The sequence below is a fragment of the Desmodus rotundus genome, chromosome 5, assembly GCF_022682495.2.
Source record: "Desmodus rotundus isolate HL8 chromosome 5, HLdesRot8A.1, whole genome shotgun sequence".
NCBI lineage: Eukaryota > Metazoa > Chordata > Mammalia > Chiroptera > Phyllostomidae > Desmodus > Desmodus rotundus.
The window spans coordinates 128228550-128244501 of NC_071391.1; the positions used below are offsets into that span (position 1 = coordinate 128228550).

The 15952-nt window shown below is 40.4% G+C and overlaps 1 protein-coding gene across 26 annotated transcripts in view; it reads right to left on the minus strand.

Moving 5' to 3' along the window:
* The window catches only part of NRXN1 (neurexin 1), a 1071808-nt gene that overhangs the window by 402207 nt on the left and 653649 nt on the right, over positions 1–15952 (minus strand). For 4 of the 26 annotated variants that reach the window (XM_024552826.4, XM_024552825.4, XM_024552824.4 and 1 more), the window contains exon 1: positions 244–1311. The exons of the other annotated variants lie outside the window; for them this stretch is intronic. In XM_024552826.4, coding sequence (XP_024408594.1) covers positions 244–493 — 250 coding nt within the window. In that variant the 5' untranslated portion in view covers positions 494–1311. Of the gene's footprint in view, positions 1–243; positions 1312–15952 lie in introns of those variants that run through there. 26 annotated transcript variants of the gene reach the window in all.

Consider the following 15952-nt stretch of genomic DNA (forward strand, 5'->3'; position numbering starts at 1 on the left):
GCCTCTCTCCAGTACCCCTACAAGGAGTGTCCCTCCCATCCCACACCACAAACACACTACATGCCTTCCCCCAGCTCTTTTTCTATTGTCTTCAAAGAGATAAGTGGTTCCCACCAAGTACACCCAAATGCACCTCTGGTTCTCTGCTCCCATTTCTCCGAGCCTTAGGGGCTGAAAAGCGAGCATGGGGTTGAAAGGGGGGGCGAGGGAGTAACCCCAGAGAACTTGGCATCTCAGACCCACCGTGTCCGCCTCGCAAGGATGCCGGTGACCTGTAGATTGCAATAGGCACTGAATGATGCTTGCTGCTGCCATGGAAATGGTGGATGTGGTGCGCTCCCAAACTGGACGCCCCCCATGCCACTCCTAGAAGGCCGCTGAGGGTGAGCGGGACAATCCAGAGCAGGGCCAGGCGCCCCCCTGCGCCTCCGCTGCCACTGCCGCCCCCGGGCGAGCCCAGCTCGGCACCGCACCGGAGCATCCTCTGGTACATGGCGGGTCGCCCGCTGAGGGGCAGCTGCCTCGGGAGGCAAAGTTTGGGGCACCGGAAGGGGAGAGGGCACCAGGGAGCAGGAGGCTCAGAGTGGGCTGCAGGGCGCTGCCTCACCGAGCCAGAGCACCCATCGTCTCCCTCCTTCGGACAGTCTTCTCGGGGTCCTGGAGTCCACGGTGCCTTGCACCCCAAAGAATCCGAAACATCGCCGAGGCAAATGCAGCTGATGGGGGACTTGTCCGGAAAGGTAGCCCCCAGGAACAGCAAGTGCGGAGCAGGCGGTTGCTTCCAGATTTCCAGGGCTCCAGGTTCTCCAGTGATACTCCCAAAGAGTTTCGGGCGAGAGTGCGAGCCAGGGGGTGGGGAGCAGGGAAATTATTTAAAGCTCCTCCCGGAGGGTCCTCACTTCTACATGACAGCCATCCACCTCATATCCACTAGGTAAATCCATTTAGCATTGTGTGTGGGGACTTGGGAGGCCACTTCGCCGGCCCAACCTCCTTTCAAGGGAGAAGCAGACCCCATGGAATCCAGGCGCCACTTCCCTCCATTCAGCCCCGGCTGGCTCGCCCGCTTGCGCCAGCCTCCCTCCGGCAGCGGCAGCAGCGCGGGGAGCAGGGGCGCGCATCGCCTGCCTGCTCCCAGGCAATCTCCGTCCGCTGCCTCCTAACACTTACACCCCGCGAAGGGCTCAGAGGCAAGAGTGCACCCTGATGAAGGAAGCGGGGATCAAAACGGGGAAGAGAGCTAAGAAAAAGAAGCAGCAGAGTGGAGGGGAAAAAGAAACAGAAAAGAAAAGAAATACCACACACGCTGGCGAAGCGAGGGGCTCTATGCAAATCTGCAGTCTCCAAACAGCAAATCACTGAAGCTGGGATGCAATGCAGAGGACGAGCCTATGTAACGAGGGAGGCTGGTCTAGCTTCCCACAAAAATCGTCCTGCTTTGCCTCGCTCACGCATTCTCCACGCATCGGAAGGACACGTGTATGGCGATGCGGGGAACACCTAAAAAGCAACTCTCCCTCCTCTGCCAGGTGATTCCTCCGTCTGAATTACAATGGCAAATGGCACCCTTCCTCTACCCCTATGGTTTAGATGTAACCAGTGTCCGGAGAGCTCTTAAAAGGGAAAGAATTCGGCTCTTTTTATTGGACCAAACTTGTTCTGCCAGGTGTTCAAACCCAATGTGCTAAATATGGCTCGACACCATCTACTCAAGTATCAGTTTTGGTGTTCTGTTAATTACAGGTATTACTCATAACAAAGAGTCCTTGTTCTCACTACAACCTCCTATCTCAGAAGGCAGTGAACGTGCAGGGAACCAAAACACAGAGGAGAAAAAAGGATGAGTGAATGTGGCAGCTGAGGAACAGACAGAAAAAGGGAGAATGAAAGAGAGAAAGGAGGCAGGTGGGAAAGGGGACAGCAGAGAAGAGAAACAGTGTGAAGGAGGTTGCTTTTATTTCAGGGATATTTAAGAACCCACCAGATCCCTACAGAAGCCCCCTGTGGTGATCTTTCATAATGGCAGAGTTCTAACTTTCTCTCATCCTGTCTCCTAAGAAAAACAGCATCAAGAAAAAAAAACACCCTAAATCCCGTGCCCCCAAGAAAGAGAGGATGTTTATATTCTAATGGTAAAATGCAGTGTCTTTAACCGGAATCTATGTGTCCTGGACAAAAGACCAGCAAAGCCAATACACATCTAAAAATCTAAAAAGCCAGCAAGCACAGCAAGTGAACTTGTCAAGGAAGCCCGCAGTCACTGGAGGCTGGCAGTTAAGATTTGGGATTACAGTTGAAACACTCCTCCAGTTTCCAGAAGATGATAAAAACTATGACACGTCTAGTGACTGATCATTTTTTGTCTTTATTTCTATTTAAAGAGAAAGGGAAACAACTCTGAAATAGGCACGACTTCCTGCAGGCTTTTCATCATCTTTATAATCTTTTATATCAACAAATATAAAGTCACATATTGAGAAAAAGCAATTCTAGGAGAATTTGACTCAAATCAGCTGTTCATCCAAGTGTCCACTTAGAATTCCACATTTCTTCATAGTCTGTGCAGAGGGGCAACCCAGGGTCTCTGGTGGTTAGTCACTTTGTAACAGTGCCCTGGGGGCACCCAATCAAATCGGTAGCCATTCATCATCTTATATTCCTGACGAAAGTTTATGGCATTCTACTAAAAAGATAATTCTTCAGTTCACTCATTGAAATGGTTTAGCTATGCTAGAGAAGGTACTTGGATTTATTGTGCGTAAATACGCTGTATCTCCCAGCTTCCCTAGCTGCTCAAAAACCAACAGCATCCAAATCCAGCACCTTCCACTGTCTCCTGCTGCTGTCCTTACCCACAGGCCATTTACGCTTCATTTTATTTTTATTTTTTAGCCTGTGTATTTTCATTCACTAGTCAAGGGCTGTGATTATTCATTTTTGAAATATCAAGTAAAGCTCCCAAAGAAGAGGATAATCACCCTTGCAGTATGGTTTTAGGACTCTAGGCTCATATTCTGAATTTGACATTTCTTAGTGTTAATATGGAAAGAGCAGTGGATTAGGAGGTAGGGAACCTGTGCTGTATTCTTGGCACTGCCATTTACTGGTTATGTCAGATTAGTTCCTTAGCCTCTCCCTGAGGCTCCATGGCTTCCTTTATAAAATAGTCATGTTCCTATCTTTCCTAAGAATCCTACAGGGCAGGAAGGATATAATGCAATATTTAATGTGAGAGTGCTTTAAAATATATCGAATGCTCCCCACAATTAAGGCATTATGCCTTTCCTCCCATACAGGTCTCACATATTGAACTGATTAGCCTGCAGAATTCATTCAGTTCCTTCCATCTGTAGGAAACGTAGAGCACTTCCTCGTTCTCCAAAATCCTCATATATGGTGTCAATCTGTCCTCCCCTCCCCAGCTGGATGAATTTCTGAATGGGAGCAGAGTCCAATCCTCATTTCCACTCCCTCCAGTGCCCAGCATGTTGTGAAATGTAAGTTAGTCTCTTAGAACATACAGTCAATTCTCATTATTCCTGGTAGTTACGGTTTATAAAGTCACCGTGAACACTGAATTAGCAAATACTGAGCCAATGCTCCTAGGGGTTAGGTTTATACACGCCTTCGGGCACAACACTTTTATCAACCGATCAATATATAATCTTGTTTTATGTGTGTCTTTGTTTAAAGACATATTTAATAGATATACTCTTGATTCATTAACACTGAACTCACAGCTGACACGAATGTTCCTCAAGCCTGACTGAAGCTTCCCTAACACCTATTCTCTCCGGAAGGCATGTCACAGCCGCCTTTTCCTTAGGAATGCCAGCACTTCAGCATTATGTTTAGCGGCCATTTTAAACAGAAAAATCATCAACAAAAGCACAAAAAGCGTGAAAAAAGGGCCACTAAATATACCACAAAAAGGCCACTTGTTTATAGTACAAGCGCTCAAACAACAAGGCAGAGTGTTGCCTTGTTTGACTTCAGCTGGGAGCATGGGCGTCAGGGCCTCAGATGTTCTTGCCAGTCTGAGCATGTTGTTAACAACCCGCATAGTGCCATGGGTGTTGACTTGGGAGGTTACAAGTTTTAGTGAGGAGGTGAATTCATATCTGTGGATAATGATTATTGACTGTATTTGTTATTCTCTTGATTAATAGGGAGAGATAGGGATGGGGCTTTGCAGAGTTATTTGTATAAATTAAAGCCATAGAAACAGAGTAAGGATAGAAGATTCTGATGAACCTTCCCAAGAGACTCCAGTGAAGAAGAGGCTTCCCTGTCTGTCTTATATCATCTGGGACCTTGGGATATAAAGGCAGGGTTAGGGAAAGGATAGGCCAGAAATCTCAGTTTTACTAGAGTCTCAAGAGCTAAAGAAGAAATATTTATGTCTTCCTTGAAAGAAGAAATTGTAGCTGTAGTGTTTCAGGCGGATGTCTGGGGCACCTTTGCAATACCTAGGAGGTTCTGGGGGTGGATACTGTGATACTGATGCTGCAATATTTATTATAAATGGTTGTAATCTGGTGGAACAAGGAGTGATTCTCTGTACAGAGAGTGGAGAAAAGTCTTGTGAGTAAGCCTATGCCTAACCTGGATGATGCAAATAAAGCTTGTGCTTACTCTTTATGTCTCTTCAGCTAGTCGGTCCTTGTGGCTGGAAATGCATTACTTAAAAGAAACTGAGGCAGCATTTGACAAATTGTGCTTAGGTGAGGGAAGAATTGGTTGCAGGAGACATGGTGTCCGGCTCCCTGTAATACACTCTTAAATATTTCAGCATAGACAGTGGGATATAAATGTGTGCTAGTGTTATTCTGAGTCCCAAGAGAGTCAGTTGCCTTCATCAGAAATTTATGCTCCAGTGTCTCAGCCAGAATTAGAGAAGCCAGAGGTGACTTCTAGAAGCCTTGAGCTCTCATCATCTCTGATCATGATGTGGCTTTGCTAATTAATTTAATGTATGTTAGAAGTAGGTAATCATTGGTGAAATAAATGGCTTGTCAATTGGTGTAATGGAAGTTAGAAACAGGTTATCTTTAGTGAAACCATTAATATTCAAAATATTGGCCAAAATACCTTATAGACATGCTTTGCTTCTACTTAAATAGGGTATGTGAATATAAGAGGCATTTCACCCTTTACTGTTAGGAATGGTGTCATAATAATAGTAATAATACGAACTAACACATTTGTAATTGGCACATCTCTGACAGATTTAAATGTATTAGCTCATTTAATCATCACAAGACCATGTGAAATGGGTGCTATTAGTGACCCCTAACAGATCCTAGTCACCTATTTCTGACAAACAATGAGCCGGATACTACCACTGAAATACTGCCATCTTTGCTTCATGAAAACCTTTTTTGAAAATCATTTTCCAAGCACTCAAAAGAACCAAGAGCTGGAACTTCATCAAGCTTCCAGAGCAGGCTATCAGATTTTGCACCTACTTAATTAAATGTCTGATTTTGTAGCAGAAGTTGGTCTGCACCTTACATTCGCTATGACCTGTACTTGTAGAAATTCTTGCAATGGTGGTTAACCCTTATCTGCCTCTAACAACTGTGGCTGCTGAGATCTACCAGAAGAACCAGATAGCTGTGCATCATAAATTGCCCTAGGCCCATTCACAGTTAATTTATGATGAATAAGAAGGCAGGTAGCCTAAGACAGACGACAGTGTTAAGAAATGGGAGATAGGTTTGAAGGCATAAGGGATCAAACAAAGAAATGGAGTGAGGGAGGAGAAGGAATGGAAGGGGGAGTGTGGGGAGAAATGGAAAAGGACAGGCCATTTCAAATTAGTTTTTCATATTCCAAAAATCATCCCTTCTGTCTCAAGAAACAGGATAGTTGTCAGGCAGACACTTTCAACCTTTTCATGTTTTTCTTAAACATAATTGGACATTCTTACAGTTCAGTATTAAGCTTTTTAAATAAAAAGGAGACACTAAAAGCAGCAGAGGGGAAGTATATTAAAACCCACGAGCAGCACCAGTTTTTAAAAAAAATTAAAAATGAAGAGGGTGTCAGTCTTGCATTTCTCAATTCTACTAGTGTCAGCACAAAGAGAAAGGCAAGCAGATCCCACATACCCATCTACCTGCATTCTCAGCCGGGACTGAAAGAAAGGAAAGAGCAAGACACTCAGAAGAGGGTGTCATCCAGGAAGTTGTTAAAGATAAACCTCTGATCCTGTTACCTTTTTGGGTTACTGGCAGACCCCTGAGGGTATCCTGAGAAAAGATCAGACTGGAAGAGCCAGAGTATTGAGTAAAACACAAAAAAACAGATAAAGAAAAAAAAAAAAAGCCAGGGCTAAAAGCATCCCTGGAGATACTATAGTGCAATCTCTTTATTATTCAGATGACAAACTTAAGGCCCACAGAAGTAATAATGTTGCCAAAAAGTCAGATTTATTTATGAGGTGTTTACTTATCTGGAGTACACTTTCATCTCCTGCCGCCCATGATCCAGTCACAGGTCTAGTTTGGAGAATTCAGTCAATTTAGCTATTACCTGGAACTGATATAACAATGAGAGGGAGTAGTGAGAACCCAGTATGAGCCAATGTGATTCCCAACTCGCTCAAGTTAAATTAAAGCCTGGGTGTACAGTTTGACTTGTGACACATGAACAGATTTATTGACTTAAGGTGAGCTGCGTTGAGGACTGCAGTATTTCATGGTCTCTATCTTTTCTCATGTCTTATTTAATAAAATGCTCATTTATGATGTCCTACCTGCCGAAGCACCAAGGAATTGTCATAGAGATTTCTCTGTAAGTACATGTTTAAGTGTTGTGGTCAATGTTTGGTCACCAACCAACCATAGGCCATCGTTCAATCACTGTCATCTCATATTACTTGTTTAATTATGTAAACCAAAATTGCGTTGCTGACAAACTGTTGTTTAGGTTCTGCTCTTCTGATTTGAATGTGTTCATGATGTAGTGGGAGAACATGTGACCAGTGCCAGATGGTGGGTTTGAATCTGAGTTGATCGTCATTATTCATGAGACATTAGGCTAAACAGCCCCTTGCCCCAATTTCCTCATCTGCAATATGATTATAACACCACATGCAATGAAATTGACACAGTTTCTAAAATATGTTAAGCACTAAATATAAGTGATTGTCATTTATTCATATGCACGTATGTTAGGTGGGTGCTGAAGGTGTAATGATACTCAGTTGTACTGTGATTTTTAATTTAGCCATATTCTAAACACTCCTCACTCAGTCTATAGTCAAGTTTGGCCATCTCCCCAATAATTACTTAGTTCCATTTCAGTTTCTCTAAATCTGTGGTGCTCAAACTTTAGCATGCCTGAGAATCACTAGAAGGGATTGTTGAATCAGAGATTGCTTTGCTTTTGATTCCCTAGATCTGTACAAAGGCCTGATAATTTGCATTTCTAACAAGTTCCCAGGTGATGCTCATACTGCTTGTCCAGGGAAACTGGAGTTTTAGAACCATTGCTCTTCCTGAATGTCAAAGTCGTTGACGCAGGTTTTATTACCAATACAGGGAGAGCTTTGTAATTAAGCTCCTCACCAACGCTCACACCTCCTTAGCAGTGTGCTTAGCATAGACAATGGTGCATTGCCAGATCCCTTCTTTAAAAAATGTTTTAAGTGCTTCAACATGTATACCACATCAGCTTCCATGTCTTTATCTTACACCATACAACTATAAATTCCCTTTACTCAGAAAAAAGCCATTTTCTTTTCCTTCCCACATTTTATATTTGAGCTCTTCTTTGGTTAGCCTGGCCAGTGGCTAGGGGCACTATACGAAGATTCTAGTCGGACTCTACAAACTTGGTAGCCATGTGGCCTTGGGCAGATTATTTAAACTCAGTTTTCCCATCTGTAAAAGTAGTTGATTTGGGGTTCTTGAAGATTAAATTAGCTGATACATATAAAACATTTAGAATAGTGTCTGGTACATAGTGTGTGTGTACACACACACACACATATATTGTATACATATATATGGTCTGTCCAGAAAAAGTCCAACCACTGTTAATATAACAAGAACAGTTTGCAGGATATCGATGTAACCAGGTAGCCAAGGAGAGGGGACTGGAATGCACATGGGAGAACAATGACAACTTCACTGTACTAGTCCGTGGGAGCTGTAGACACTCTTGAATAAGCATGTGTACTGTATGGCTGTCACATTCAAAATGACTGAACAAGTATAGGAACAAATCTGCATGAAATTTTGCATTAAGCTTGAATATTCCTCTGCGGAAACTATTCAGATGATTCAGAAGGCCACAGCTATGGGCAACTTGTGATTGGCAGCTTCATCATCACAACACACCCACTCATGCATCATGTCTCGTGCAGAGTTTTTTGGAGAAAATTTAAATCACCCAGGTGACTCAGCACCACTACAACCTAGATTTGGCACCCTATGACTTCTGGATTTTCCCAAAACTAAAATCACCTTTGAAAGGGAAGAGATTTTAGACCATCCAAGATTCAGGAAAATACGATGGTGCAGCTGATGGCAACTGGCAGAACTGTGTGAGGTCCCAAGATGCCTACTTTGAAGGGGACTGAGGCTTCATTGTCCTATGTACAGTGTTTCTTGTATCTTCTTTAATAAATGTCTTTACTTTTCACATTATGTGGCTAGATACCTTCTGGAAAGACTATACACACACATATATGCTTATTTACTTATTTTTTAGAAAGAATTATTTCCTTCCTTGTGATTTTTTTTAGGTATAGAGAAAATAAATCAGAATCAATAAGAATACTTGTTTCCATATGAAACCTAATACTGGCCATCCAAAAAGTCATCAGAAACAAAGAAAACAAAACAAAAGAAACCCTTTCAGGTCTTGCTATATCAGGCCTCCAGTCTGATCAGCATCAGCTACAGGAAGGTTCAATGCCATATACTGACAACCTAAGATGTGTCTACCTGTGTATGCACCAGCATATTCTATCATACGTACCCATGACTACAGAAAAAAAGAAACACTGAGAATGGAAGGACAACCATAAGCCAAGTTCAGGGTTATAAAAAAACCAAGACATAATTTTCACATTCCCTAGTAAATACAGATATTTAAATTAGGAATCAGAAATCATGCACATGACATGAGTTCTATTTCTTGAGTGCCTGAACACTTAGAACATAAACCAATTTGAACTTTCTTTACCAATATATGTTCTAGAACATATACATTTGAATGCATTGAAAGGGATTTCATCATGTACTCTGAATCCAACCTCTAAATAGGTTTATCTAGGGTCTATAATCTAATCCCCATCCAATTCAGGACAGATATATTAGATTACACATTTTGTCAGAATTACAGTTTGATGTTAGTACTAGAGTTAAGTTGCTGTGACCATCCCACTATAAAGATCTGATTTTCATGTAAAGTAAAAGTTGATTAGCATAACATATTAATCCCTTCAACACTGGCTTCTATGCTGCCTTTCTTGTTTTATCTATCTTTGACTTGGCATCTTCTACTTTCCCCCCAAACATCCTAGCCTCCATCCACATGAACTTCTCTCTTCCTTAGATATTATACACCCTTTTACTTCTTTGCCACTGTTTTTATTATTCCCTCTATAAAAACTATCCCTTCTCCTTCCCTCCTCTTAATTTACCACTCATTATTCTACCCAATTTTAACACATATCTCTGTTGGAAAATGTTCTGAGCTGTCAAGTAACTGCTGCTTTCTCAAGTAGAGACTAGTAACAAATATCTTTTTAAAATACCCAAGATATGTAATAACATATTAACATTACTATTGTGCTGAATTAATAAAATATCAAAGCAACTAGTTAAGTATATGTACATGTTTAGGAGTTTCAGATAACTGACCAAAACCAACAAACAAAGGAAACAAATCCTCTTCAAGTTATTCTTGAAGGTGTTTGCTTAGTTCTCTCAGTGCCTAAAATATATAATAAGCTTTGGCTGAACATTAATTTGAATGCTAAAAAAATTGGTTATGAAGAGTGATGGAATTCATTGTCATATTTTTCTACTTAGGTTATAAACAGATGTATTTCTTTTTCATACTGTGTAAAAGAAAAAAAATCAAAGATGCTTGCTGCCCAGTTGAATTGCAGAGCAAACATTTAGAGCAAACTTATAAATCCTTGAAAATAGGATTTTATAATGGAAATACTGGCACCATTTTAACTATAACCATTCAAATAATATCCCTACAGCAGAACTTATAATCTAATATATTTGTTCTGGGATGGATACAGGAAGATTAAGTTCTAGGTGTCAGAAGAAATTTCAGTGGCTCAATTCAAATTGCATGATCATTTTATATAGTTCAAATCTCTTAGAATATATCAAAATGAATACTTACGTTCAAAAACATTTAGTCTTAAAATAGATTATATATTTTTGATATTTGTATAAGAATATTTCACCTCTGAGGCATTCTGAAAAATCATTAATCAGTGGAGTTTTTTTGTGTTGTTTTAATGCCTTATTTTTCTTTCAAGAAGAATTACTTTACCCAGATTTTCTCTGTTCTACTGCTGAGATGATTCCCCCAGAGGACTGTGTGCTTATCTTGACAGGTCTTAGTAGATCTGTAGACCTCTGTGGAACTGTTCACGGTTGTATTGAGGTACAGTACAAAACATATGTCTGCAAACTAATAAACTTGCCTGATTGTATTCTAAATAAGATAAACCACACAGCAAGTAGAATTACTCTACTAATATCTTCCCAATGAAGCTTCCATTAGGCATATGGTGTGGTCTCAATATTTAACACACGATAGGTATTGAAACAAAGCATATCTGATGATTTTTTAAATACATACCTGATGATTGATGCATATATTATTTTCCAATCAACAGGTTTACCCTTAGATTGCTCTCAGGTACATAATCAAAGAGATACAAGAAACATTCTAGGTTTAATATTTTATATACAAATGAAGAGAAGAAATAAATGTCTCACTGACCATTACCTTTAAATAATGTAAACTAGATTTGCTTTTCTAATTTTTTAAGGACAAAGAAAGATTTTAATTTGTGTACAACGTAAAATTTTACTCATTAATAAAATTTAAGAGCCAAATATTTAGAATGGAACTGTTTTGTCCAGTGCACTGTGGTTTGCTTTAAAATAATGCTACTTCATAGCACAGCACAACACCAGCTTAAATTGTGGTGAAAAATGGAAACTTCCATGACTAATAGAAGATTAACTGCAAACCTAATTGGTAACCCCTTCATATTGAGAATTATTTTGATCTGTCATTTGTCAAAGAAAAAATTCAAAGCATCTCACAGAAACACCTGTCTACCTCAAAAAAATCACCAGTTTTGGAGAATGTGCTGTCCCATTCCATTTCATGTTTACAGCAGTATATCAAGATTGACAAATAAGTCACATTCTCGTTGCTACACTATGCCAAATTTTTGATTTCTCATTTCAGGTCCCCATGTAAATTATCTCCTGCTTCAGTATAATCAGACTTGTCCAATTGAGACTTGAAGATCATATCAGTCATGTATTTTATTATTATTATTTAAATTTTCTCACTCCAACTTGATTTATTGCCAAATTGTACAGAGGCAAGGAAACAGACATGGTAGGAAGAAGAGCAAAGGTGGGCCTTTCCTCCTTCGGCAGTAGCAGCCAAAAACAGTATGAAAGCAGTGGATCATGAAGAAAAGCAATTTCCTAGTTGAGGGATTAGACAGCACCCTCTTTTGTACTGTTAAATCAAAGTTTTCATTATTTCTTTAAGTAATACTGATTTTCTTCAATTTACATAAAGACTCTCTAGAGAAACTGCATGAGACCCCCAAACACATACCCTCTCAGCCAACGAATGGAAGAGATCAAAATTAAAAAGAAAAAAAAAAAGCACCTCTCCTTTATGCTGTACTACCTTGAGCAAGACTTTACAACAGCATGGGGGGTGGGAGGACGGCGGGGAAGGAAGACAGAATCCGCCACACAAGCAAAGATAATTAGCTCAACTGAGGAAAACTCTGAACTGCTTATGGGAGCCTTTTTCCCTTCTTCCATTGGGAAAAACATAAGTGATTTTTACTTTGAAGCAACCTGGATTTGCTAGCATTAGAAAACTGAAAACTATATAAATTTCAGCAAATATTTGCCTTACTTTTTAGGTTCACAACAATATTAACCATTGCCATCAGTCAGTATTACATTCAGATTGTGAAAATCTGTAGCATAAAACTTCTTTGGAATATCCTTGTGAAAATCCTAATCAATTGAAAAGTATATTTATATTCAAGAAGAAACTCATACTCTTAAACGACACAGGTAGATAATTTTTACATGTATAAAATGTGGGTCGGGAAGACCATGAGCTCTTTCCACAGCCCACTTTTTTAGAGTTTTTTTTTAATTATGTGACTCATGTTTAAGGAAGTTGTGTATTTCCTATGTCATATAATTAAGAACAAAAAAGTCCCCATTGCTAAATAATAAGGTTGTGACAAGATCTAATAATTTATTCCAACTTATTCTCAGTTGTCTGGTTTTATCTGTCTAGAGTCCTCCCCTTCACACTATTAACTGATTACTGAACTGCAGTGGTTGATTAGTGGATAAAGCTCCATCTTTTATTTTAATTGTATTTTTTTTTCCAGTGTGTCAAAATGGGTGATGATATTAAGGCATTTTTAACCCAATAGCCTATAGAGACATTGAGAGCAAGGAAACCAGTGTATTAACATGGCACATATCTCCTGTTGCATATGTAACTGGAGCAATAGTCTCTAAATATGGTGGAATAATCAGTTGCACAAACTAGGAAATTATTTGTGAAAATTACAGAGAATGAGAAACGACACACAGAAACCAAATTAGAAGAATACAGATCTGCAACCCAGCCAAAATAAAATTTGTTCCAACCAACTAATCTTAGAAGAAGTTTGAAGTTGTTCCATATGGCTGCAATAAGCCAGCTTTGAAGCAATGGTTGATATTATTTTCCACCCAAAAGCAAATTCTTCAATCCAATAATAAAACAATAGAAAAAAGGTTAGTTGAACAAACATAGTTTGAATTCAATGGGTTTCCAAGACTGGGAATTAAAAAATCAAGAGTTGGATTGCTGACAGTCAAAGAATGGAAACTATGTTGTGATTCCCCATATAAAATAGTGTAAAATACGATTTGTAAGAGGACTGAGAGCTGGTCCTAAAGAATTCAGTAACTTCCAGTGACTTACCAAGGGGTATCTATATAGGAATAACAAGATGCATTTTAAAAATCAGTGATTAAGACTTCCGGTCAAGGTGGTGGCATAGGTGAAAATGGCTTGCCTCCTTGCACAACCACATTAAAACTACAGCTAAAATATAGAAGAACCATTACTCAAAAGGTGTTAGAAATTGAGTTGAATGGAAGTCTGACAACAGCAGAATTAAAGAAACTGCATCCATCCAGACTAGAGGCATGGAGATGCAGAATGGGCTGGTCCTACATCCATGTGTGTTGGATAAATTAGGATGGATATCTTGGAAATGAAGAGCCCCAGCCCCACACAAGCCCCACCCCCCCAGGCCAGGGTTCCAGTACTGGGAAGATAAGTCCCCATGACTTCTGGATGCAAAAACTGGTAGGGATTTAATCCATGGAAGAAACTGTTGGAATCCCAAGCAGTTCCCCTTAAAGAACTCATGCATGGACTTACACAGACTCATTCCTCTGAGCTACAGCACTGGGTAGCAGCTTGAAAGGCACCAGTGGCATACAGGGAGGAACTAAAGAGTCTGGCATCAAGGAGAGAGCGTGGGAGAAAGCCTTCTCCCAGACAGAAAGGACAGTAGAGACCATTGTCCCTTTTCTGAGCCCTCCTCACAAAGAGTCACAGAGCTGGCAGGCAGGTGCCATATCTGATATTCCATCACCCTGGCTAAACTGTTTGCTCTGCCCCTGGAGATCTCCTGAGACTCTGTCCCACCCAACTTATAGGCCCACCCAAACTATTAACAGAGACTTATCCATATGAATGGCTGGTCTTGGCTCATGTTTCATAACTTCTTAAATCTTATCAAACAAGCAACAGCTAGCCTCAGTAAGATCTCAGACCCCATACCTCTTGCTAAGTGGCCCCATGCAGGGCACTACCAGCAACCAGCCTAGATCCACACTTGGCTTCTCCAAGGAATGTCCAAACACAGCACAAGTAGCAAGCCACTTCACGTTGTTCTTTAGGTCCTGAAGGGTGGCCCTGGGAAGAATACAAGTGTTTGGGGGTGGTGGTGAGCATGGCCTGTACCACCAAGGAAACTCCAGAGCCTGCACACCCAGTGGACAGCTACAGATGATGTTGGAGCACCACTACCCTTCCCCTGCACAGCTGATCCTCTGTGGAGGGTGGAGGTTGATGGTAAGTGGTCACAGCCAATCCTTGTAGCTGATTGTCCTGGGTAAATCCCTCCCATTGATCTGCCAACAACAACCAAGGCTGAACTACAAGAGGAGGGTGTACTCAGCTAACACAAATGACACACCTTGAGTACCCAACTTGGGTGACAAGGGAGGCTGTGCCACTGGACCCTATAGGATACCTACTACATTAGGCCATGCTACCAAGACAGGGAATCATAGCAGCTCTACCTAACACATAGAAACAAACATAAGAAAGCTGCAAACTGAGGAGACAAACATGGCACAAATGAAGAAAAAAAATTAAACAAAATGGAGATAAGCAATCTATCAGATGCACAGTTCAAAACACTGGTTATAAGGATGCTCAAGGAACTTAGTGAGGGACCTCGAGAGCATAAAAAAGACACATCAGAAATGAAAGATACACTAATTGAAATAAAGAACAATTTACAGGGAAACAACAGTACAGTGGATGGCGCCGAGAATTAATCAATTATTTGGAAGATAAGGTATCAAAAACAACAACCAATCAGAAGAAGAAGAAAAGATACAAAAAAATGAGGATAGTGTAAGCAGCATCTGGGACAACCTCAAGCACTCCAACATTCTCATAATAAGGGTGCCAGAAGGAGAAGAGAAAGAGCAAGAGACTGGAAATCTATTTGAAAAAATAATGAAAGAAAACTTCCCTATTTGGTGAAGGAAATAGACATGCAAGTCCAGGAAGCACAGAGAATCCCAAACAAGATGAATGCAAAGAGGCCCACTCCAAAACACATCATAATTAAAATACCAAAGGTTAAAGGTAAAGAGAGAATCTTAAAAGCAACAAGAGAAAAGAAGTTAATTACCTACAGGGGAGTTCCCATAAAAAAGAAATGTCAGCTGATTTCTCAAAAGAAACTTTGCAGGCTAGAAGGAATGGGCAAGAAATATTCCAAGTCATGACAAGTGGGAACCTACAGCCAAGATTGCTTTACCCAGCAAAGATATCATTTAGAATCAAAGGGCAGATAAAGAGCTTCCCAGACAAGAAAAAACTAAAGGAGTTCATCATCACCAAACCATCATTACATGAAATGGTAAAGGTACTTATTTTAAGAAAAATAAGATCAAAACCATGAACAATAAAATGGTAATAAATACATACCTATCAACAATTGAATCTAAAAAACAAACCAAGCAAACAAGAACAGAGATAAAAGTATGGATACAGAGAGTGTTTTGATGGCTGCCAGATGGGAGGCAAGTGTGAGGGAATGGGTGAGGGAATTAAGATGTACAAGTAGGTAGTTACAGAATAGCCATGGGGTGTCAAGTATCAGTATAGGAAATGGAATAGCCAAAGAGCTTATACACATGCCCCATAGACATGAAAAATGCCTGAGGGATGGGGGGTGGTGCTGGGTGGAGGGAGCAAAGCAGAAAAGTTTGGGATAACTGTAATAGCATAATTAATAAAATATAATTTAAAAAAATCCTTGACTGCTCACTTGAATTTTTTGGGGGGTCATCAGTCTTGGATCATAGGTCAAGCTGTCAATCTA